Here is a 26269-nt window from a genome sequence, read left to right on the forward strand (position 1 = left end):
AAGAGGGGCGCTGTTCTGCGACAGGGGAAGAAAGAGAAAGCAGACATCCTGCTTTTGCAGGAGACACACCTTCTGGGCACTAAAACCCTTAGCCTGCAGCGATATGGGTATCAACAGGTATACCATGCCGGTTTTGATAGGGGCTCCCGGAGAGTGGCTGTTTTGATTCATCGCAGGGTATCCTATGTCCACTTGACACAATGGGTAGACGCTCAGGGCAGGTACATATTTGTCAGGGGAATGATAGGGGATGAACCTGTGGTTTTCGGAAGTGTGTATGCCCGCCCCCATTGCAGTGGTCGCTTGTTGAAAAATTGTTTACTGTATGGGCTGAGATCCCTGATGTAATGGCTGTGATTGGGGGTGATTGGGGGTGACTGGAATGATGTTATGAACTGCAGGATGGATCGCTACAGGCCTGGGGGTGAGCAGACGGCGGACGCTCTTACCAAACTAAACGACATGGTGAGAGGGATGGGCTGGATAGATACATGGCGCTACCAACACACTCATAGCCGGGAGTACACATATGTCTCGGCGGTGCATAAATCCTTCTCAAGGTTGGATTACCTGTTTGTTCCTTATGCTCGGATTGGGAGGGTGGGCTCGACGGCCATACTGCCGCAGAGTCTCTCCGACCACTCCCCAATTACTCTTGACCTTATCCTAGACAGGAGGCGGCACCCATTTCGATGGCGCCTCTCCACTTGGCACATGCAACAAGTCGACTATCAGTCGCATATGAGGGAGGCCATCGCCCACTATTGGGAAGACAACGATGGGTCGGAGACAGACGACATGACCCTTTGGGAGGCCCTATAGCCCACACTCCGAGGAGTGGACATTGCCTGGTGTGCAGCGGCCCGTCGGGCGCATGGTGAAGACCTGGAGAAGGCGGCAGGTCAGGTCCGTAACTTAGAAGAGAGATGTACTGCGACCGGGGGGGATGGTGATGTGTGACGGCTCCTACAGGTGCAGCAAGCCTCTGCGTCCTTACACCTTGAGGAGTCACGACAGATATGGCTCGCTACACAGAGTAGAATATACCAATTAGGTGATAAGTCCAGCACGATGCTGTATAGGCTCTGCCAGAGCACTTTCCAGGCGCAGACACTGCCGGGTCTACGAGATGAGTCTGGCGCTTCCATGTCAGCCCCGAGGACCTGGCAGATAGCTTTGCACGCTACTATGCGGCCCAATATGCCCCCGGGAATCCCTCCCAACAGAAGCAATTGATAAATTTCTTGCGGACCTTCCGCCACGGGCAATATCGGACGAGGGGCGGGATCGCCCCGAGCTCCCATTGTCGGCTGAGGAACTGGGAACTGCCCTGGGGGAATTGAATGCTGGGAAAACCCCCAGACCCAACGGGTTCCCATGCGAATTCTTTAGGAAATATCACCTTCAGTCGGGGGCACGTTATAAGAGAGGGCTGGAGGGAATGTGGCCGTTTACCGGCGGATTGGAGGCATGCCTAAATTGTAGTCTTTTGTAAGCCCAGGAGGCCCCCTGAACGCCACGAATCGTGTAGACCCATATCACTCCTAAATATTGAAGCGAAGATTTTAGCCAAAGCACTCGCCAATCGCCTCCTTCCGTATATCACCGACCTGGTCCACCCGGATCAGGCGGACTTTATGCCACACAGAGCAACGAGACACAATATTAGGTGTGCTCAGGTGCAAGTTGAGATGATGCGGGCCACAGGGGCCCAGGCGGCAAATAGATAGAGCCTTCGACTCGTTGAGTTGGGTTTACTTACATGCACTCCTGCCTCGCCTGAAACTTGGGCCCCAATTTTTGTCATACTTGAAGCTGCTATATACCGATTTGACGGCCTCTGTGAGAGTGGCTGGAGCGGTGTCCGACGCCTTTCCTATCGGACGGGGCACTCGACAGGGGTGTCCCCTCTCGCCATACCTGTTCGCCCTTGCCATGGAACCGTTAGCGGCGTGGTTACGAATAGACGCACAGATGCGTGGCTTTGAATAGGTGGCGGGACCATCGGACAGAATCTCGCTATAAGCCGACGACGTTCTCTTCTTCCTCACGGACCTCAATAGGTCAGGGCCGAGGGTCCTTGAAATCATGCGGGTGTTCGGGGAGGTGTCGGGGCTCAGCCTCAACTTGAAGAAATCCACGCTGTGGATGCTGGGGGGCCGCGTGCTATTGGGGTCCTGGGCGTCGGCATTGCAGGAGGCGACCGGGGGCCTTAAGTACCTGGAGGTGTTCCTGACGGACCTCCCTGGAGTTGCGTGGGAGCGCAATAATATCCTTGTCTGGGACCGGGTCCGGTCGGAGATGAAAACATGGTCCCGTATGCCCCTGAATCTCTATGGCCGTTCGGCCATTTTCAAGATGGTTGCCCTCCCACGCCTACTGTACCAACTACAGAACCACCCCTACCCCATCTCGCCGCAGTGGTTTCGTCAGGTCAACTCGGCATTAGGTCAGTTCCTCTGGGCCGGGGGTGCAGTAAGAGTAGCGCTCCGTACCTGTTTCCTCTCCACGTATTGCGGGGGTTTGGCATCGTCGGGTGTCTTATCCTACTATCAGGCGTCCCATCTATTGATGCTAAATGAGTGGTGGTATGGGGACCGGGGAGATCCAGGGTACGCCCTGGAGAGGTATCTGATGGAGCCGGACGCCCTTCATACTATATTATACTCGGCTACAAAGAGGAAGAGGCTCCCAATGGTCACACAGGTAATCTTCCGGATTTGGCGACAGGCGCTGCGATGCATGGGATGGTGGAACAAACTGACGGAGGAAACCCCATTGTGGCAGAATGGTCGGCTACCGGCTCTGGTGTCCCTCCAGGGGTTCCGCGGCTGGGACGCGATTTGTATCTCGACATTGGCCACGTAATAAAGGGTACGACCCTTAAATCGTTCCAAGAGCTGAGAGACGAATATGACACGCCCCGAACCCAGTTCTTTAAATACTTGCAATTCCGACATGCCATCTCCCCCACCCTAGAGGGGCTAGACTCCTTGCCTGAATTCATCCCCCTGGAGGCTAAGGTATTCATGGGAGAACTAGAGGATAAAAAGATATCCCGCATATATCAATCGCTGGTCACGCACTGTTCCCCCTCGCTTGTTAAGCTGCGGACCACATGGGAAGGAGACGTGGGTGAACTTGAAGAAGAGGATTGGAGAGAAGCCCTTGCGGCCCCCAGGGGTGCGGCCGTGGCCGTACGCCTACGGTTTATCCAATTTAAATATTTGCATAGAGCTTACTATACTAGAGAAAGGCTGTGGCGAGCTGGCTTGATTGCGTCCCCTGAATGCCTGAGATGTGGTCGGGAGATGGGCACGTTTCTACACACGGTTTGGTCCTGTGGAGCGCTGGAGAGATTCTGGACTGGTGTTTGGGATTGTTTGTCTGAGGTGTTAGGATGGGAGCATCCCCGTACACCGCAGCTGGGCCTTCTTCATGAAATGGAACAGGTGGGGGGTAACGCATACAAACGGCACTTACTCCTTCTTGGCCTTACCGTGGCCAAGAGAGATGTGGCTAGAGCCTGGAAGGACCCTAGGTACCCCCCAGTGGGAGTGTGGGAAAAGGGGTTGGATCACTGTATGGGGCTGGAGCGTCCGGTGTTTGAGGCCCGCGGCTGTCCCAAGAAACACTATAAAATTTGGAAAAGGTGGGCGGACTACAGGGGACTGTGGCTGGAGCCGCCAGTACATCACGATATTGATGCTGTACAGATACGCTTAGATCCTGAGTGGGGAGAGTATACCTTAAATGATTCATAATTGTTTTCCTTCTTAGGAATCGGTGGACATCGTGCAAGGGGTTGGGGTGGGATCCGGGAGGGAGGAATTCTGGGGGGGGCAGGGGGGCGAGAGAGTTGTGGTAACTGTGTTATTTTGAAATATTGTATCAACTGCTTTCAGTGCATTCTGCTTTTATGCTCACAGCTCCTCCGGTGGTTGGAGTGCTGTGTTTTTCTTGCAAACTCTCTCGAAGAAAATAATAAAATTTTGTTCTGAAAAAAAAGTGACTAAAGGGGTAGCTCTCTCCGGATCTGCGCTAGGCTGGCGCAGAATAAGAAAGAACTGACATCAGTTTGGGTTGTGTGTGCTTTTCCTCGATGGTGTTTAGAGAGGCATGCTAAACTGGAGCGCATCGTTCGTGCAAAATTCATGTGGCGACCTACCCCATCTCTGACACCTTTAGAAACAAGATCTCTGCCAAACAGCCCCCTAGAGGGTGCCAGTCGAGCATTGCAGTACCGGCTCTGGCTCGACGAGGAGCAAAGGCCCCATGATGAAGCATGACACCCATTTAGCATGTGTGAGGGCTCTTATTCCAAAAAGGAACCACTCCAATGATTCCACGAACAACCGAACCTGTTAGGACTCTTACTGATTAGATTTCGTTTGAATTTGGTCCCTTGGCTATGGGCATTTTCTCTAGGCTACTCGAAGCCTGACACGCTCAAACCCTGCCCTTGTGATAACTTTTCAGACCAGCATACACTACATTTTATGTTTTTCTGCAGTTTTTATGACTCTCAGCGTAGGTCTCACATCTTACCATTATTTAAAGATCGTCTGTTTGCTCAACTGAGGCCTGCTCTGACTTATCTCCAAATGTTATCTTCGCCCATGGTTTGTTTGGCGGTTGCAAGCTTTTTAATATCAGCCATCAGCCCGGACTGGTGCTTTCGGGCACCGGGCAATCCCCCGGTCGGCTGGAGGGGGGTGGGGGCCGGTTTTGGATCAGGGGGCCGGTTTTGTGAGTGAGGGGCCGATTTTCGGGCCGACCCGACCGTCACAGCGTCAGTGTGTGTCTGTGTCACACAGGTGCGTGTGTGTCGTCTTGTCTGAGATTGAGTGAGACTATAGTCTACTATTCACTCAGTCTTAGACTGCGTCTCCAAGTTCAGCAGGCCTGCCGTGCCGCCCATACTGCAGCAGCAACAACAAGCCTGATTGACCGGCGGTGTGTTTGCACACTAAAGTGCAACCTAAAAAAAGCGGAAGCTTTTCAGGAGGGAGGTGCCTGTGCGCAGCGTGCAGTCATGCCCTGCCTCCTCCGGCGCGTCTGCGCGCCGCCGCCTAGGGTGCAACTAATGTTTCCGCATGCGCATTGCATAGTGGGCAATGAAAACTGCGCACAGTCAGGGTGCCCTTTAGGTTGCAGCCATCATCAGCACGACGAGTGACGAGAGCCAGCCAGGAGAGGACCGGAGCGGCCACCATAATTTAATTATTGCACTGTGGTGGCTAGGCCGCTGCTCGCCCGCCCCTAGAAGTAGCCCTCCTGTGTCTGCCAGTGCCACCAACAGCAGGAGCCGGCCCGACCCGTGACCGTGGTCCGTGAGTGAGACTGAGTAAGTGTATTATTTCCACCCTGGCCCCTGTACCGACAATCACTTTTAATCATCATTAGATTCATTATTAACCACTCATTGACTGTTTTTAATGTATTCACTCTCACAAACACTGAAGTTGGTGGGCGGGGTGTCGCGCAGTGGTGGTGGTGGTCTGGACCGAGGGACCAGGCCTGAGTGATTCCAATCCGACAGCGTTACCACACAGTGTGTAACATACAGAGCTGTGCTGTGCATATATGGTCAGTGTTAAGTTACCTACCACTGACCGTATATGCACAGCACAGCTCTGTATGTCACATGAGGCCTCTCGGAGTCCCTCGGAGTCGTCAGCTAGAGGCTGCCCATAGCTGCCAAGGTTTCAGATTGCCATGTGTGTGGCATTTTCATAAGTTCAGTAATTATGAGTGACTGACGTTTTTCTCGCAAGACGATAGCAACATATAAATATCAGAAATTAGTTTTGCACCCGTTTGAGCAACGAGAAAGTAAACTCTTAAGATCTTACAGAAGCCTGCGCGTCACGCCGGGGATTATTGAGAATACCTCGCTTCACAAAGCGCCTCCGAGTCCAAGTATTGTTCATAATGTGCCAAGTGTCTGGAGCGGCTCCGGCAAATGACATGCTGACTCAATTCCCCCGAAAACAGCAATATCCTCGTACATTTTCTTTCAGATTTGTAACAACACTCAGTAATAATTTGCACCTGCTGATATTTGTATATTCATTCAGAAATCTTGATTGCACATTTTTCCTCAATCACCACCTTGACCCCAGCCTCAGCCTGAGAACTTGGAACCATAGTCAAATAGCACAGCAAATTACAGGCTGGCTTGTAGGGCGAGTTAATGTCTGGGTTTAGGGTCATAGACTGCAGAGTGCTGCGGGCTACAAATTAAGAAATCTAGATCATAGATGAGAAGTTTCAAAGGTCATGGGTGAACTAGTTCGTCCAGCCCCGCATTTGTCATAGAATGCTGGGACTTGTAGTCTTGTTTTTATATTAGGTTTAATAAGACTGCAATTGCCAGAGATTGATGGAAAAACTCGACTGCACTAATTAGTCATGCACGGATCTGGAAAACTTGGGAGCTGTGGTACAACAATAGGGCGGCTTTGGACTTCCCTCCTTGGGCACAATCATCAGTGGCAGAGAATGACTGAGCAGAGCTGCTGAGCCAGAAATCCACCCTGATGCAGGACATTGATATAAGTCACCTGTGGAACTACAATCGATGGTAGAAAAGACTACAAGTCCCAGCATTCCTCTGGACCATGCATCACTAAAAACGTCCCCTCCAGCGTCCCACAACTGCTGCCTGTCTGAGTTCTAAACACCAAACTTGGAATAGTGAACATGGAAAACGGGCACTTGAATGAAGATAATTCTACTCGGAAGTGGTGATTTGCTGGTGTGCTGTTACCTGGACGCCTGAGGGTTCATCCTGAGACGCTCCCATCCCTGCTCCTGGGTCTACATTCCCGGAAGTGATGGCCACGGAGGTCTCCATCCGCTCTGGAACACTGGAGGTACCCGAGAGGCAGAATGGTCCCTTCAAGTGAGTTATTTTAGTGAGCCCCATCTTAGAGGTGGAAGGTGACAAGTATTTAACACTGGGGGAAAGAGCGGCCTCTGGCGGTAGACCCTAGTATGACACTCTGAAGACAGCATCTTAGATCAGAAGTGGTATTTACAAGGGAAGGTGGAGTCTTATTTTGGAGTGTTGCAGGCTGCAGGTGAGTGGTTGAAGTAAAGATGGCTCCCTGCTCTCACTCACTCGCCCAGACTTCTATTCAGTAATCACTGGTGCGTGGTAAAAACGCCACTCCCGTGTCTTCCGCAGGATTCATTGAGAGTGTGGCAGGGGTTGGAAAATGTGTTGATTTTAATCAGGGTGATATTGTAAAAAGAAACAACACATGATGATCTGATCATCCATCGGTTTAATTTAAAAAGGGTAAAACAGAAACAGAGTGTCCTCTGAATATCATCAAAGCGCCACGCTGCCTTTACCTACTTTAATCAGAAGCACTCCAGTAACAAAGTTTTATATTATTGACATGGAAATGTACTCATGCATGTCTGTGCCATATAGATATACAATAAACAACAGAGTTGCAAAAAATGTTACCGATTCAGTGAGAGACAGGAATCACGCAATTTTGTGCTCAGTCTTAAACTGATTTTTAAAAATGGGAGGTGAAGTGTGTCGATTAAGGGAATACACCCAGAGACAGCAGCAGAAGTTAAAATCCCTATCTGTCCTTTACAAACTGTGTGAGCTTGGGAAAGTTACTCCCCTCTCTTTTTCACTGTTATCTTAACTGCGAAATGGCATCTGTTAGGAGAGGGATTTCCTTGAGAAGGGCCATGTAATCAATATTGTAATCCGAGGTCTGTTTCCGACTTGACTAGCCATCCTGGGCTAAGAGACAGGGTACGTTGGAACTCGTCCAATCAATGTTCAGTTGTTACAATTTGAACTTGGAGACACTCACTACAGCAACAGGAAGATTTACCTCTGCTGCTGGCTAGGCAAGAGTCTGCACACCATCACCAGCCATGACACTACGGCTGCATAATTTTACCCTCTCCACATGAATAATTCCAGTGGCCCATGTGATGTCATAGCCCAGATCACCTTTGCTAACATAAGAGGAGTTAATAAAATGCAAGGACTTGGAAACTGTCCAGGATTGTGACATTTTCAGCAGTTATTTCTATTTTAATTGTACAAGTCAATAGGGCTCCTGTATTACTTTAAGACAGGGCCGTTGCTCATACAGACCCCAATGGTTATGTGTCTCCAGTAATTGACATTGCCAATCGGGCCATTATTTCATGTTGCTTCCTTATAGACCCCTAGATTGAAGGTGTGTTTCCGGCCCTCTCGCCCCAGCCTGCCTCCACGACATTCCTGCCCATCCCCACACAGGCACTGGAGTTACCTCATGCCACTAAGAGTTCATTAGCTGACTAGGCATCTTTTTAGACCGGTTAGCAAAGGAGAGGTCAGTTTTGCCCGCGTGTGGATCTTGTACACTCCCATGTTGATATCATTCTATTCATCTTTAGTCTGTAAATTGGAGCAAGAGACTTTTTCAGCCACCATTGGTTAAATTCTCACACAGTCCGCTGGCTGTCCCAGAAACTCTTCTCTTTCAGAAGAGAAGTTCAACCCCCCAAACTCCCCCTAGTGGTTGCTCACGGCGCTTGCTCGCTACACACCATGTGGGGGTTGGTCTCACTTTTACTTTGTTCTCTCTGATTCACTACTTGTGTCTATTTTTAGTGCTCTCTGAAAGAATGCCTATGGATACATATGACTGGGTGGGTAACCGGATGTTCTTTAACCCCTTCCACGCTCATGACGAGCTGGGCTCGTCATGAGGTAGCCTCCTCGCACGCTCATGACGAGCCCAGCTCGTCATGAAACATGGGAATAAGCAAATCTCAGCACAGGAGGGGAAAATGCATAGCATCGATCTGGTTAAGGTCATCATCTACTGTTTACTGTGCTTTGAAAGTTGATACAATTTGAATATGTAATGAAAAATGTGCTGTAAAATTCACCATTTTGGTCTGTCGTTTTTGAAACCCCCCTAGTGGCCGTCGGGCTCGCTCGCTGCGCTCGCTACGCGCCGGACGGGGGCTGGCTCGCTATGCACCGGACGGGGGCTGGTCTGGCAAAATTTGCCAGGGCTGCTTTCAGTTCCCAGTCCGGCCCTGGAAAAGGCTGCTGGCTTCAGTGTCAGTGCGTTTGGAAACTCAATGAGTATTAAATGAGACAGATCCAATACCCACTGATTATTTATTTATTGCATGTTTGCACCTTGTATTGTCATACTGTATCTATACCAATAGATTTTCGTGGACTCTGTAAATTGGGATGAGCTTTTATCTGCTTTGTGCATAGTATATCCAGAACACAATTTTTTAGGTTTTTTAATGTTTCATGTACTTATGTTTTGCAATGAACTATGCTTTTATGACTCTTAGCTGTCGAATAAAAAATCCTAAAAGAAAGACTTGTTTATGTACTACCCACCCACGCAGGAACGGCATACCAATCAGATTACTAGAGGCGGGTCTTCCACTTTGCCATCTGCTGTGCAGTGTTGGACAGTTGCCTGCTGCCTCTGACCTGGGGGTGAGAAGGACTGTACCTGTTCTCCACAACCTTTTGCAACCTAGATACCTCCAAGGGCTTGTTCGCTTGCCAACTGTTAGGAAATTTCAGGGACATCGAAGATTTCTTTCGCACAAACGACTGCTGCTAGGCTCTGCTGATCCAGAGTTTGACAGTCTGACTTGCCCTCAATCAGTCATGGGCTTTCACAAAGTGTCGGCAGCTGCTTTTTGTGCATCCACATTCATCAACACAGTGCATCGATCTAGAACCGCCATGTCTGCCACCTCAAACGCAGACCATCGTGTTGTCGACTTTGCTGAAGCCGCAACAGCAGAAGGCAGTCCAGCAGAATCAGCGCACTCTGCAAGCATCAAAGAAAGATAGTTGTCTGTCATCTGTAACTCCAATTATCACATCAGGTCCAGCAAAGGAAGACTCTGCTTTACACATTGTCTCTTCTGTTAAGTCTAACTGCTCTGTTCCAAGATACCAGAAGGTGAACACAGACTGAGTTACCATGACTAGAATTGCGGTCCCTACTTCAACAGGGTGGATACCTGGGTCAACTAGAGACCCGATTTCTAATAACACATGAGCAAAATCTATTTTGGAACCTTTACAGATAATCCTGAAGAGTTAGAGGTGTTATTGATTTCCAAAAATTAGCTTTCTTTGATTCAAAATTTAGTGTCTATTTTCCTAGGCTTTACTTTCTCTCCAGTATTCTTTAATTTCTTTTTCTGTCTTTCTCCTTCTTTTTCTTTTCTTTCTATATTATTGGTCACACTAAAATGTAATACGGTACATAAAGAAGTGGGTAGTACTATAGGCATGATCATGACAATGATCAGGGAATCTGGTACAAAGTAAAACATCAAAGCAAAGCTTTGATTTAAGTACAGGTGCAGGTCTCTTAGTGCTACAATGGAAGAGCTTTATCGCAGTCATACCCTTGGATAGGCAGTTCTCTTATGTGGTTTGAAATTTTATTTAAAATGTCAGAAAGCAATTGTTTAACTAGTTCACAGTCAATGTTCTCAGACATTTCTGTTACCAGGTTGCCAAACCATGCTCTGTTGTGTTATTTTATGGACGAGCAGGGTTTTTAATCAGCAGCCCAAGTGTGATCCATGTAGGGCAGCAGCAGCTTGGCAGAGGTCACAAACTCTGGTGCATCTGGTAGGGAGTCGACTCTCTTCGGTTAGGGTGCTGAAATTCATAATGTGGGCACAGTGAAGGTAGAGTCAGCTGTCATCAGCCTTGCTGGATTGACCACTCTAAAGAAGACAAAAGCCCAAACCCTTCCAGGAAAAATCTCTCCCACTAAAAACAGAATCTGACTCGCTGACATAAGCCCCTAACATCACCCAAATTGCAATTTGCATGAAAGGCTAATTAGCAACTCCTGCTAAATAGGTTACAGTAAATTTCCAAGGGCAGCTCTGTCTCTATCGTTACACTCTTCTGTGTCTGAGGTTCTACCGTCCGGTTAAGGAATGCAGGCAAAACACTTCCACTGATTGGGGGGCTATGTCAGCACCACAATCTTTTGCCATGTCAAAGGCAATATAAAATTGATCAACCAGCCTATAGCAGAGATACACTTTTAACCAACATGGAGTCCTGCACCATACACACACAATCAGACCGGTAGGAATCACACTCCACTACGGAAGCATAAAAAAAGGCTTGTCCCCTGCTAATGATCCAAAACTGTATGCTGCCACCACGACTCACTATACATGTCTAAGGAACACAGACAGTGGTTGGCACGCCATACTTAACATCAGAGCCAGGTTCTGAGTACATTTTTGGCCTCGGCCTCAGCAAAAATGCTGATTTTTTAGGGTGTTTTGCGGCCCAAACGAAATTCAGAATGCTAGAGTCACTTACAGATAGATAACTTAGGGCATGGTTGCACAGCCAACTAACTTGTGTCTTGTGTTACCAAAGGACTCCGATGTTGGCACTCAATACGTAACGTAGCCAGGTTCTGGGTTAATATCTGGTCTGAACCTCAGCATGCGTTTAGTTTTTTGTGGGTGCTTTGGCCCAAGGGAAGCCAAGATGCTAGAGTCACTTGCAGATAGGTAACTGAGAGCATGGGTGACATCCAACTACCATACCATGGAGGTTTGTGTCATAAAAGCCGTACATTAAATGAGGCTGGGCAACTGCTAACTTAAAGTAATGGAAGAATCACTGATTTTCAGTTCATACATTTCGCCAACCTGTATTTTTTTTTTTTGTAAATATATTTTTTATTGGCATTTTAATCAAAGGGAACGTCCTGTACCACATTACTCGTCTGTTCCGAAATACAACACAATCAGTTATTTTCATGCCTTTTATGCATTAAACCCCTTTTGCCCTCCCCCCAACGACCCTCCCCACCCCTGTCAGTGCGCCCCGCTCAACTCATACAAATGCAACAACCATGAGTACCCTCCTTCGAACAACGTGCTCCATTTTATCCAATAATTCTAGGGGGACAATGTCCTCGTGCGCCCACCAGTCCTGCGCTAAGAACCAGTCCGCTGCAAGAGCGGGCTACCCATCTAGCCCCCAGCTCTATGGCACATCCTCCTCCTCTTCACTCGAACCATCCGCCGGTCGCTGCAACTCTGTCACCAATGCCTCCCATGCCCTAGCCACTTCCATTGCCTTGTTGTTATCTAGTCGCCTGGCCTGTTGCAGCCAGAGAGAGCTCTCAGCACGCGCCCAGCGCAGGAGGCCCGCCTTCCACCGCGCATAACTAGGGCCACGTTGCGATTTCCAATGCAAGGTGTGTTCTCGTTTGATCAGAATTAAACACAAATCACAAAACTTACTAGTGACTTTCGTCCGGGGGTCGTGCGGAAACCAGAGCAACAGGCAAACGCCCATGTCTACTTCTATCCGCCGATCCGTGACAGCGTTCAGACAAGCTACCACTGCAGTCCAATAATCCACCAGCGTTGCGCATGACCAAAACATGTGGACGAAGTCAGCCCCGTCCGTACTTTTTGAAAACCTGTATATTATCTACTTGTTCATGATTAGTTCAATCATGGCAGCCACATGTAGGACTCATCGGGGAATCTAGTATAATGTGAAGCTCACCTGGAGATTGGATGCCATTGGCAGCAAAGCGCCCCAATTTTCTTCCTTAAGGCTTCTAGGAGTGCTCTGGGAGATCTCAAAAATGTTTTCATGTCTTGCAGAAGTTCAAAAAAGATTTCATGGGCGATTTTGCATTAACAGGTATGTAAACCACATGCATGTGTTTTACAGATTCTCGTAAGGCAGATCTCCTGAATTTTTCCCTATCTTCAGAGAATTCAAAAAAGTTTGGAAAACCTACCTGCCGTTGGTTCCGATCTGATGGTTCGCTACGACGATCTTCTTGAGTGCGCTCATTCTGTGTGAAAAAAAACAAATGACAATGTAATAGCCTGCGCAAGCAAGAGGATGCTAAAGGTAGATGCATTTGCCATTAACAGGTGATGTTTGTGCGGTGTCTTTTTCAGGTAAAGTACACAACCATAAAAATAGGGTCCACAGACGTGTGGAAAAAAACTGAACTTTCTTGAAACGTCACCACTATTTATAAAGTGCAGAGAATTAATGGGAAGGCGTGAGTATACACTACAGCTGTAATATGTGTTATGTCCATAGTTAAATTAAAAAAAAACATACATTTTTATTTGGAGGAGCAAGCACAATAATCAACAAAACAACAGAATTGCACCAACGTGCAATGCATGTACAACATTAAAATTATATATAAAAAAAAAAAAAAAAAGGACGGGGAAAGGTGGGCGCCATTACACATTAAGTAAATGCAGAAACAGATGAAATATAAAGAATACACAAATATTTAAAAACAATATTTTTTGCTAAATTTAGCAAGGGTCCCCAAATTCGATAGAACTTCTTCCCAGATCAAATGCCTACACTCTTGGCGATAGCCATATCGCTCTCTAGAATCTCTCTTAGTGTAGCCCACCATTCGAAAGCTATAGGCGGAGTTTTAGATATCCAAGCACGGGCAAAGTATAGTCGTGCTGTTACTAACATAATTGATATTAAAGATCTTAATCCTAAAGATACATCTGTCTTATAGCCAAACATAATCACTTTCTCAGTTAAATATAGATCAAACTTTAGACGGTCTGCTATAATGCCCTGTACCTCTTTCCAAAAGACAGCCAAATCTGGTCAGGTGACAAACGTGTGTAGGCAGTTTGTCGCTATCATTCCGCACTTAAGACATTTACATTTATCATTCGTGTTTATGTTATTGGGATCTATCCATTTAACTATGCATTCTGGTGTATAGTAAAGCATAAACACTGTTTTAAACTGTTTCAGCTTGTGATTAATAGAATATACCGAGCTGTCTAAGTTCTCCAATGATTCTTCTAAATCAGCTGAGCTAACATCTTGCCCAAGTAGCTCAGCCCAGTTTAGTGCTATCTTTGAGTTATCTTTCTCCCAAATGTGGAAGAAGAATTGATACGCCTTACCAATAGTCAGTTTTGATTCTGAATGTACATAGTGCAGTATATCTGATTTCATAGGCTGTTTTATATCTCAATGTCCCAGTAAATGATCTCTTATCTGCAAGTATTTATAAAACATATTTTTAGGGAGGCCGAATGAAGTCTGCAAATATAGAAATGTACGAAATCCAGCAACATTATACAAATGGGTAAGCTGTCTAATACCAAATCTATCCCAGGATTTGGCTAGTGCATCATGAAAGATATCAGGGAACATTGGATTATGTCATAATGGCATATTGAGATGTATCAAGGAAAGAGAGTAGTTAACTGTAATTTCGCGCCATATATAGGCTATATCTCTAAGGGTCCTAAATCAAACTCTCTTAAAGTAGTTTGGATCATTTATTCTGTACATGAACATAGTGCTATCATTACCAATAGCAAGATTGTAACAGCTTTGTTATCTTCTATCATCGAGAAGGTCTCACAGACGTCCTATAAAAGAAGCCCAAAAATATAATTTAGAGGCCGTAGTCTAAACCCACCCGGGCAATAAGGATTTTTTAATACTTTATAGCATGTCTCAGCTGTTTGTGGCTCTGAATAAAAGTACTAATGCCCCCCTTTTGAAAAAATAATTTGGGACTCTCAGAGGAATTGCCCCAAATAAGTAAAGAAATGTAGGTAAAACAATCATTTATATAATATTGAATCGCCCTATAATACTAATTGGCAGTTTATGCTGGTCCCTCATTTTAGAAACCATTGATTTAAGTAACGTATCATAAGTCAATTTTATGATCTGCCGTATTTCTTAAGTAATCCGAACACCTAAGTAAATGGCTGATATAGGGCCCCTGTTATGGCCCTTTCTGGTTGAAAGTTAAGGAAAGTCTGGGTTTTACTAACATTCAGCTTCTACCCTGAGAAGTGTCGGAATATACTTGCTTCAGATTGTATTGCTTCTATTGCCTTTGCTGGATCTTCAGTAAATACAGCAATATCATCGGCATAAGCCGCGATTTTCAGTTCTTCAGAGCCTAGAGTGACTGGCGGGATGGATGGATTGGAAAGCAAGAATTTGATATATGGTTCTATGTATAAGTCAAAAAGCAAGGGTAAAAGAGGGCACCCTTGCCGAGTGCCCCTCAGAACCTTGAATGATGTGGATTAGTAGGTTAAATAGACTAATTTAGCACTCTGACACCTATATAAGGCTCTTACCCAGTCATAAAAGCGACCATGGATATTATATGCCGCAAGTGTAGCCCATAGGCATTCCCATGTTACACGGTCGAATGCCTTTTCTGCATTAAGCAAAATAATTCCTATATTCAAGTTAGAATTAGAAGCAGCATCAAAGGCATCAATAGCAGTGGTCACATGCATAATCGTGTCTCTACCAGGGATAAATCCATGTTGCTGGACAGAAGCAAGTTGTGTTATAAAGGGTGCGAGACGCGTTGCCAATATTTTGGCCAAAAATTTGCATCAGCGTTTATTAACGATATTGGACGGTATGATCCACACTCTTCAATCTGCTTATTCTTTTTTTTATGAAAGACAGTATTTGTCATATCCCATGTCTGAGGTATCGATTTTTTTACAGCAATATGGTTCAATACTTTGAGCACTACAGGGATTAAGCTGGCCTTAAAAGTCTTATAAAATTCAACTGGTAAAGTATCCTCTCCGGCTGCGTTCCCAGAGGGAAGAGCATCAATGGCCGCTGATATTTCTTCCGATGTAATTTCTAAGTTCAATAAGTTTGCCTGCTCTGTTTCCAATCTATAAGTTGTTTCATTAAATCTACAATTTTCCAAATAACTAAGAAATTTTTCTTTATCAAACATATTTTGTCATGATTCCAATCGAGGAGTAGACAGGAACAATAACAATCAACTAGCAACAATGCCCCCGACTCTTGACTTGAGCTCCCAGCCTACCTCAAACACTGATATCGACCCACTAGTGGGAACTGTTAGCATGGTGGAAACCTCTCAGGCGGAGCAAGTTCAAGTCAGCGAGAATGGATAGCTGGGGAACCTCAAAGGGAAGCGAGGAACTATCCCTAAGCATAATAGAATATGCTCATATCCTACAGGGATAACCAAAGTAAAACTTTCTAGAGAGACACCCACGCCACAACCCACTAGCACCCCTGATAGTTTAGACTCGGTTAGGATCAGAACCCATCAAACTAATAGTGATCTCTTAAACATCAGAGCGCAATCTTGTAAAACTTACAAAGCCATGCTCGCCGCCATTAAAGATATGAAAAACCTGATGTGCTTGTCTGAAAAATGACTGGCAAAAATGGAGGCTTTTCAATCTCACCCCTGAAACGCATGTTAAACATAGCTCCACCCCATTGGCGTTATCGAATAGAATTTACCGTCCTCGCGCGCAACTCAACTATCTGACTGATAGTGAGTTATTATCTATTGTGTCCACATATGAACCCATGCCTATCATTCAAACTAAGCTAGAAGAAAACAATAATATTCAAACTATCGTAACAAAAGCCTGTAGAAATTCTCAGGCTAACACTAGAAGGATCAATGCCAACAATCTTAGGAAAGTGGCATTAACGCCCAAAGAATCTCTGCCACCCTTGAACATTGAGCAGAAGCATTTTCGCTGCGCTCTACTCAACTGTTGATTGGCAAATAAATACGCGGCAGACATAGCCAACCTCATTCTTAAGCATAAAATTGACGTAATCATTCTAACGGAAACATGGCTTTCTGACTCTTCGTCGCCCTGCCTAGACCTACTTGTCCCCCCAAACTACCAGATTTTGAGGCAGGACAGAATCATCAGAAAGGTTGGTGGCATCGCTTGTATACATAAATCTAACATTTCCATCACAAAAATACAGGCTGAGCCTTTAGAGTCTTGTGAATATCTAGGCATGTCCTTAAGAGCAGCAAATAACCAGAATTGTAAACTCCATGCATTATACCACCCCCCGGGTAATAAGACCAAATTCATAGACCAGTTGATAGAAATCATTACTACTAACTCTAATCTGCAGACGAGCGATATATTCTTAGAAGACTTCAACATGCATTGGGAAGATCATGATGAAAATCAAATCACCCTGTTAAAATCCTTCCTGGATAGCCAATCCTTAGTCCAAGGTTGTCATCTCCCCACCCACAATAAAAGATCTATACTTGATTGGATCTTAGCTAAAGAGAAATCTATTAAGAATATTGTAATCACACCCTGCGACTGGTCGGACCACCACATAATTACCTTCGAAATTCCCCTCAGAAAATCTAAATCATCTACACAGCTATTAAACCCAAAAACTGGACATGGGACACTAGAGGAATTAATATGGAAAACTTAGCTGCACGCTGCAATATTGATCTGCAGCCACCCATGAGCATGGTTGACGTCAACGACCTCACTATGCATTACAACGAAACAATGTCCAGCATTATTGAGGACATAGCCCCGCTAAAACTGAAAAGGTTCTCAGACAAAGACAAAAACCCATGGTTCAATGGTGCCCTAAATGAAGAAAGAAGGTCACTGATACTAGCGGAACGTAAATGGCGACAACACCCCTCCTCACCCCATCTAACCTTACTGAGACAATCCAGGAAAGAGTATAATAAAAGCATTAGTAAATCAAAAAAAGAATTTTCGATCTACTTAAAGATCAATCAAACAAGGTGGCCAAAACGGCTCCAGTCATTTCCAAAACTAACTTAAACAGCGAAGACTTCTCGATCTTCTTTACAAACAAAGCCAACTCACTGGAGAGGGAACTCAAAAAAGCTGCGGATGACATAGCAACGGAGAAGGGCCTGGGAGATAAGGTGCTGGATGAAATAGAATCAGCCGAACCCAAAAACAATGCCAGATGATCAGATTTTACACAGGTCAGCGAATTAGACATTTCAAAGATCAGGGCGACCTCGAAACCTAACAATCATTAAAACGATCCCCTACCAGCGAAATGCTGGTCCTCCATAAATCACCTGCTAATCCTGGCTTGGTCTAAGGTCATTAATGCCTCTTTGTCATAAAGTCAAATACCGGCCTGCTTAAAAACAGGGCAAGTCATCCCGCTCCTAAAAAAAACCGACTGAGAACACCCCTTAGATGCAAACAGCTTTAGACCGGTAACCAATATTCCCATGTTGGCCAAAATTCTGGAAAAATGTGTCCAACAACAATTGAGCCTACACATCTCTGATTTCAAGCTTCTAAACGATTGCTAATCCGGTTTCTGCCCAAACCACAGTACAGAAACTGTGATTCTGCACATAGTAGATGATGATTTACTGGCTCTTGACCAGAATGAAACATGTCTCCTAATGTTACTGGACCTGTCGTCAGCTTTCGACACGGTGAACCATGCCTATATACTCGATCGACTGAAAAACAGGATGGGATTTGAGGGTACAGTGCTATCCTGGTTCAGCTCCTTTCTGGAGAATAGATCACAAACAGTCATTGTCAACCAAACCCTTTGAAGCGCAACCGACTATAGGAGTTCCACAAGGTTCAACGCTATCTCCAGCACTCTTCAATCTATACGTAGAACCTCTTACAGAAATACTTCAAAAAGCTAACATTCCTTTCCATATGTATGCTGATGACACTCAGCTGTACATCAAGGTTGCGTCGACTGGTGATATAAAGGCAATGAACCTAGCTCTAACAAGAACACTTCTATGGCTAACCAAGAACCACCTAAAGCTAAATCCTCAAAAAACTGAATTCCTTCTGATTACTAATAAAAAAAGCAAAACAATGATTGCAGAACGGTCCAACCTCATCACTGCACTAAAGTGCACTCCGAATATTGTGCACTCAACTAAATCTCTGGATATCATTCTGGACAAAAACCTGAATATGTCTGCACAGATCAACACAATGGCGAAAAACGCCAGGTTCCACTTAAGTTACTTACGAAAACTAAAACCTTTTTTAAATAAAGCAGACCTCAAAACAGCAGTTCAGGCATTGGTCATTTTAAGGAATGCCTATGGTTGCCCAACCTTAGCTGGGCTCCCTAAGATCTCAACAGCCCCATTGAAAGCATGTCTGTCTTAATGCAGCCACAAGACTCATAGCGGGATCCAAAAAAGTCGACCATATCTCCCCCCACTTGAAAGCTCTCAACTAGCTTCCTTTCGAAGCACGAATCCAGTTCAAGCTGGCATGCATCACCCACAAAGCAATACACAACAAATCTCCAGTCTACCTCGCCTAGAAACTCACCCTGTCGGGAGGGACACGTTCCTCCAGGAGCAATGCTGATCTACTACTGAAACCGGCACGCTTCCGCAAGAAAAGAACTTATGACCGAGCATTCTCAGGAGCCGCACCGAGAATTTGGAACGCCCTCCCCCCCCCCCCCCGACTTGAGAAGAATTCCAACCATCGCAAAATTAAAAAAGGAAGCAAAATCGTTTTATATGAGGAAATTTCTCCCATAATTCCTTAAAACTGTACTTTATTTATTTCATTCTGCCTTGCTGGTAGAATTTTCACACAAGCTGCTCTCTGTACAATGTTGGAATGTTATACTTGTTTTTATCTCATTGTTTTTTTAAAGTTCTAAAGACTTTATGGTAATCTATCTGTGACCATTTTGTTTGTTGTTAGCCCTTACGGAATTGTAAATACGGCAACCACCAATGTCTAGTAATATGTAAAGGTAGGAGTGTTGTTTAAATGCTTCTGTAAAGCGCTCTGATACCCTGTGCAGGGTCATGTTCGCGCTATAGAAAACACTAAAATAAAATAAAATAAATAGAATATTAGAATTACTATAGAGAGTCTGATAGAAGCCAGATAATTGTTCAACGATTTCTACGGGTTGTGTGTGGAGTAGCCCATCATTCCCTCTTATGCCCTTTATTTTTTTTTTGTCAACTCTTTTTATTGCCATTTCTATGTCATTTTCAACAACTCAGTTCACGCATCATGTACATCAAATACATTATCACCAGTGTTCTGCTATCAGTACTCTGACAGCACCTTTTGCTATTAAGACGCTAATATAGTGTGACATATACGTCAGGCGACTGAGTCCCAGGCCTTCGTACATGGCCATATCCTGTGCGAGTCTTTGCGTCTCATTTCCGCCTGCAGTGCCAGTTCATATATACATACCTCAGTTGCAACCAGAACATTTGCAAGAAACAGTAATAACGAGATACAGCTTTATCACCTGTGTTCAATACAAAACATTCCCCCATTCCCCTCCCCGAGGTCCCCCTCCCCCTCCTTCAGTCAGTAAATGTGTGTTTATTCCCTCATCTTATCTAACCGGCCTCCCGCACCCCCCACTCCTCTTCTCCTCGCTCTCAGCACATGTATGTTCCCCATGTCTACTGCACCCTCACAGCATTCCGGCCGTGAACCCACGCCTGCGCGTTAGTGTCAGTATTACTGCTTTCATTGCTGTTGTTATTGGTGTTCGCCGTGCGCCCCTCCCCATGGTTATCTATTCCTCCCTCCATGTCCCCCGCCCCTTCCTCAGCCGTGCCAGTCCCTGTTGCCTGTAGTGTGTTGCAAAAGGGGGTGGTGATGGACGGAGCATCTGAATCAATTAAACACTCACACCCAGTCAAAATATCTGGGTTTAATCCATCACTGTTCTTTAGCCCACTCTGCCACCCCAGTTCAGACATGGCTATATGCAAATCAGTCTGACCCTGTGCCTCATGGGAACAGTCCAGCCCGAACTGCCAAGCCATGTCTTCCCTGGACCGGAAACAAGCTTCCGAGGACCGGTTTCCGGCATTCAAGCCATCTTCAGTAGTGTGTTGAGCATGCCCTCCCAACATTCCGCCATGGGCTCTGTTAGACCTGGCACCTTGGCATGAGTTTCCCTTCTACTTTTTGCTGATGTGCCTCAGATGTTTTGCTGGTGTTTGATGCTCAGGGCACTGCGCCACGGCCAATCCGTGCCGCAGTGCAAGTGCTCCCAATGTAAAGTATATGTGTAATTGATTTCCACGATTGGATTATTTGGTCTACTGTCAGTCCCCAGTAAAGTGCACGAGGAGTGCCGGGGCTTGTAGATACAAATGCTGCTAGTGAGCCTGCAGCGCTGGTTGCGCCACCCACAGAAGCGGCCTCGTAAGATGTATCCCGGGTCCGCCATTGCTGACCCCGCGTACAGTCCCGTACTGTCACGCTGACTGCGCAAGTGCCCACACTTGCCAGTCCCGGAACCTTCCCTAACCTTCATATCAGTCACCCCTATGGTAGGCCTACGGGCAGGGTGCATTGTAAGCGTAAGGTAGGACAAGCCTAGAGTGTGGCATGTCCTAGTAGTGAATTACCGCCTTTTTCGTTCTTCACTATTGAAGGGCTACCTGTTCTCTTAGGCCAGATGAGCTGTCGGAGCTATTACACGCTATAGTCCCGGCAGGCTCAGGGAATACGGTGGCACGTCAAGTTTAGTATGCCTGAACTCAGAATAATAAAATACTTCCTTTAGCAAGGTTTATTTTAATATCCTGTGTTTGCAAAATGCTACTTTTAGAAAGTTAGCCTTTGCTCGCCTAACTGTTCAGCCCGCCTCTGCCAGGATGTGTATCTGCTGTGTGGGTTTGTGTGAGTGACAGTGCTGGGAGATTCCTGGGGACAGTCCCGTGCTCCAGGTGGTGAATGGGGTGCTTACACCAGGATGGGTGGGCGGAGTAGTCCTTGACTCTGAATAGGGTTGTGCTCCACCACCACAATGCTGGCTCCACCTACTGCGGAGCGTCTGATGTCTCTGCCCCACACCCTGAAAGAAGAAGGCAGCGTCCTGTCAACAGAGTACTACAGAACCTGCAAAGACAAAAGAAACGCAGTATAAATATAGGAGCTCCGCTCCTTACAAATCAGATCCAGTTTTGACCACGATGAACCTCTGCCTGACTAGAAGGACCAAGAGAAGCTGAGGGACGGAAACCAGTCTGTATCCTGTTAGACTGGCCTGCAGTGGTGCCTTGCTGAGAACGGAGAGGAAAGGATCAGAGAGGACTTTGTAGACTTGTGCCTGAAACGATCTCCAAGGGCTTGATCGAGAGCTTGCCCCCTAAACGGAACCCCAGGACCATTGGGTTCTATCTGCTTGTGCCCGTCTGCTGTTGGGTCTTAGTTCTTATTCCCTCGCCAGAGTTGTGACTCGGGTGCCTTCCCCCCGTTCCCAGGTCGTGACAGCTCGGGGCCTGGTCGTCCTGCCGTAGAGGGCCCCGCTCATCCCTGAGTCGCTCTCTGCTTCAGTGCCGGGCTGCCCGCTCTCCTGTCACCTCGCCGCTAACGGAGCACGTTGGGTACCTCTCATCTTCTCCAGCCAGAATCTGCACGGAGCGCATTCCATAGCCTCGGACGGTCCGTACGTCGTAACGTACCTGACTGTCTCGCTTTGCCCTCCTGCATACCAAGGCTCGTGCCGCACCTCAAGAAAGGCCTCCCCGTACAGTGGTACTGGAAGCCTGGTGCTGCACCCGTCTGCCCGAGAACGCGACGCCCCTCACAGATCCACGAGTACGACCCGGCGTGCTAAGAAGTAGTACGTCCCGCAGGCCTGAACGGCGCCTCACCCCGTGAGCTGCATCGACCCCGGATCGCCGCAACCCTCCACAGTCTAGCTCCCCTGCCTCGCTACTCGAGGGGGACCGAGCTGGAGAGATCCTCTGGAGAACCGTCGGCCTCGTTCAGGGTCCGCCCTCACCAGTAGCCGTGCCTGAAACGCCTCAGACTTCCACAAGCAAGGTACACTTGAACTCCGTCCCGAGTTCATATCAGATCCAGGGTGCGCCACGTTCTTATTTCCCTGTCATCGTACCTTGCTGAACAACGAACATTCAACGACTAAGAGCCTATTGTAATATGGTGGCCTCAAATTGCTAAAACGTTATTCTGATCTTGTGATAATCCTGCTTGAATCTATCTTTTATATAAAGTATATGTATTTTTGATACAACCATACGACTGGTGTCCATTTGTGGTGGGTCAGTGGGTTTACTGTGTGTGATCATAAATGCTTAACTTACTATCGCCTTGAGGATTAGCCTTGTCTGCTCGCGGCACACTACCTAGAGGGTGAGCGGGGGTTATTCGAAGGAGTAGTTCACTTGCCCTGACATGGAGCTGAGGGTCCCTGCTTGTCACAAGTGCATACCTGTGCCAACCAGAGACCTCCGGTTCCAACATTGGTACCAGCGGTGAGGATTTCGGATTTGCATTTATGATTCATATACAGTGAATTACTGATCACCACGTAGTGAGAGCAGACCAATAACGAAGCTACAGATTACATTCTTGCCGAGAGATCTCCAATCTCTAAACCATGCCTGGTTCACTTCCCACAAGAGCACCTTCTGTTATCTCTGCAATCAACGATGTTGACTGGGAAGGGCTGGAAAATTGCAAAGCCGAGCAATTGAAAGACCTATGCGAGAAGTTCCAAGTTTCCCAGGCGAGCTGCAAAACCAGAGCCCAGCGCTTCACGGCACTGAGAGCCTGGAAAGAGTCGAGAGAGACAGAAAATCACGTGGTAGTGGATCCACCAAATAGCCTTGTCGAGGTGCAGGGAGGCCCGTCGTCAGAAGAGCTGGCGGACAGGGCCGCAACCAGAGCGCATGAAGTAGAGATGGCCAGATTGAAAGGTCAGATGGCAATGGAGGAAAAGAGGCTCCAGCTGGAGCATGAGATACGTCTGAAAGAATTGGAGCTGAAAGCAAAGAGCTTGGACGCAGCTCCTGGTGGCAGCACAACGCCAGCCCAGGTAGAGTCAAGGTTTACCGAAAGATGTGGTGAAGGAGTACTTTAAGGGAGATGACATAGGGCAGTGGTTCCGGGCCTACGAGGTAGCCATGTCTTCCCACCGGGTCCCTGAGAGAGATTGGGGAGCGGGGTTCTGGGGACGGTTCCTGACTGAGGGGCGGGATACCCTGCTAGATCTTCCTTCTGAAGAGTCCAACTCCTACCCCCGCATGAAAGATGCCCTGATGAATCGATTTGGGTTAACTCCTGAAATGTACCGACAGTGGTTTAGGAAGTGTGTGAAGATTCAAGGGGGTACGTATGTGGAGTATGTGACCTTTTTCTGCAGAGCGCTGGATGGTTGGGTGAAGGGCAGTAAGGTAAATGATTTTCAAGGGCTGCTTGAATTGATGGCATGGGAGCACTTGTCGGATAATTCTTTTCCTGAGTTACTCCAGCACCTGATCGATAGCAAGCTGTCCAACCCGAGGAAGCTTGCTGAGGACGCGGATCGCTGGCTCAGCACCAGGGTCCACAAGGGTCCAGTGGGAGACTCATCCAAAGGTGGGCAGGGTCCCCAGCAGAAGAGTGGGGGGGGACAGGGGAAAACAGAAAGGGTTCCACAAAGGCCCCCAAAGTAATCCCCAAGGGAACCAAGGGAAAGGTTCTCAGCCTCCTCCACCCCCGAAATCAACCGGGGCCCGACAGGTAAACCTGTTCAAAGAGGGCCCATCACCTGTTTCAGGTGTGGCGACCTGGGTCACGTTGCCTCTGACCCAAAGTGTCGCTTGTTTGCAAAACCCGCACCCACTGGTGCTCCACCCCGGCAACTAGCTAATGTTAACTTTGGGGAGGAAGTAGCCGTTCAAATGGGAGGGGATCCCAATCAGATGACCCTAGTCTCGCTAGGAGACAGTGAGATGGTCCCCGAGAACTACCTACCCAGTAACACTAAGAAATATGGGCAGGTAGTGACCAACAATGGTAAGAAGGCGGAGGCTCTTCGAGATACAGGAGCCAGTGTGACTGCAGTGAGGCAGCCCCTGGTGTCTCAAGAGCAGGTTGTACCGCACGCCTACTGTAGGGTTGTAAATGCTGACAATTCTGAGAGCCAGGGTCCGATGGCTCAGGTTCCCTTTGAGTGGGGGGGGGTCTCAGGTACTCTGCAAGTCGCTGTAAGGACCTCAATGCCTGTAGATTGTCTGCTAGGGAACGATTTGGAGAACTCCCCTTGGGAAAAGGTGGAGAAAACGACTCATCTGCGGATGGTGGGTCTACCCGACTGGGCATGCGTGACCACACGGTCCATGGCAGCCAGTAGGGGTGTTGAAGAGGTCCTGGAGCCTGAAGGAGAGGCCCAGGAACCGGCCTTAGAGAGAAGAAGCGGGAGGCGCGGACAGCCGGCCCCCGAAGTTCCCACGGCCCAGGAGGAAGCAGACCTCGTGGGGGATGCCCTGGAGCCTACCGGGGAACAGATCGCTGAACTGGGAGACTTGCCTGAGCTGACCCATTGGCAGCAAGAAGGAGGTCCCTCCAGGGAAGAATTCTGCGAGGAGCAGAAAACGTGCCCTTCTCTCGTGGGTATGCGGCAGCAGGCTGCAGACCAGGCCAACGGTGTTTTGTCCGGAAAACACTTGGTCTACTGGGAGAACGATCTCCTGTATTCAGAGCCTAAGGCTGCTGAACCTGGGTCAGCCCATGTGCTGGTGGTACCCCAGAAGTTCAGAGCCTTCCTACTGGGTTTGGCTCACGATGTGCCGTTAGCAGGACATCTGGGGATGAACAAGACCTTTGACAGGCTTGTCACCCACTTTTACTGGCCCCAGATGCACAGGAGCTCAGACGCTCACTGTAGGTCCTGCCAGACTTGCCAGGCAAGTGGTAAGTGTGGAGGGAAGAACAAGGCTCCCCTCCAACCATTCCCCGTCGTCAGTACCCCATTCCAGCGAGTGGGAATTGACATTGTGGGGCCTCTGGACCCCAAGACAGCCATGGGCAACAGGTTCATCCTGGTCTTGGTGGACCATGCCACCCGGTACCCTGAAGCCATCCCTCTGAGGACAGTGACGGCCCCCGTGGTGGGACGAGCACTGATGGGAATTTTCTCACGAGTAGGATTCCCTCTAGAGGTGGTGTCTGACAGGGGCACCAACTTCATATCGAAATATATGAAGTCCCTTTGGCAAGAGTGTGGTGTAACATACAAGTTCACCACCCCTTACCACCCCCAAGGAAACGAGTTGGTTGAGAGATTCAACCAAACCCTGAAGGGCATGATTATCGGCCAAGAAGGACCAATGAGGCGTAAGTGGGACGTCCTCTTACCATGCCTACTGTTTGCGTACCGAGAGGTGCCACAGAAGTCGCTCGGGTTCAGTCCATTCGAACTTCTGTATGGTCACCCGGTCCGAGGACCTCTGAGTCAGGTTAGGGAAGGCAGGGAGCAATCTCCCAGGAAACCTCCCCAGAATGTATATAGCTACATGCTGGCCTTCCGAAACCAGACCAGGTGATTCAGGCAACTTGCTGAGGCAAACCTGGAAGCCAGCCAGGAAGAGATGAAGCG

The 26269-nt window shown here is 47.5% G+C and overlaps 1 protein-coding gene across 46 annotated transcripts in view; it reads right to left on the reverse strand.

The window, feature by feature from the left end:
* The window catches only part of LOC144799531 (uncharacterized), a 5513712-nt gene that overhangs the window by 3444068 nt on the left and 2043375 nt on the right, over positions 1 to 26269 (reverse strand). For 43 of the 46 annotated variants that reach the window (XR_013603860.1, XR_013603862.1, XR_013603865.1 and 40 more), the window contains one exon: positions 12825 to 12881. The exons of the other annotated variants lie outside the window; for them this stretch is intronic. Coding sequence is in view for 40 of the 43 variants with exons in the window: in XM_078671256.1 (XP_078527382.1) it covers positions 12825 to 12881 (57 nt within the window). In the remaining 3 variants the exon portion in view is untranslated. The remainder of the gene's footprint in view (positions 1 to 12824; positions 12882 to 26269) is intronic. 46 annotated transcript variants of the gene reach the window in all.

This window comes from Lissotriton helveticus, chromosome 1_2, assembly GCF_964261635.1.
Source record: "Lissotriton helveticus chromosome 1_2, aLisHel1.1, whole genome shotgun sequence".
In the NCBI taxonomy this organism is placed as follows: domain Eukaryota; kingdom Metazoa; phylum Chordata; class Amphibia; order Caudata; family Salamandridae; genus Lissotriton; species Lissotriton helveticus.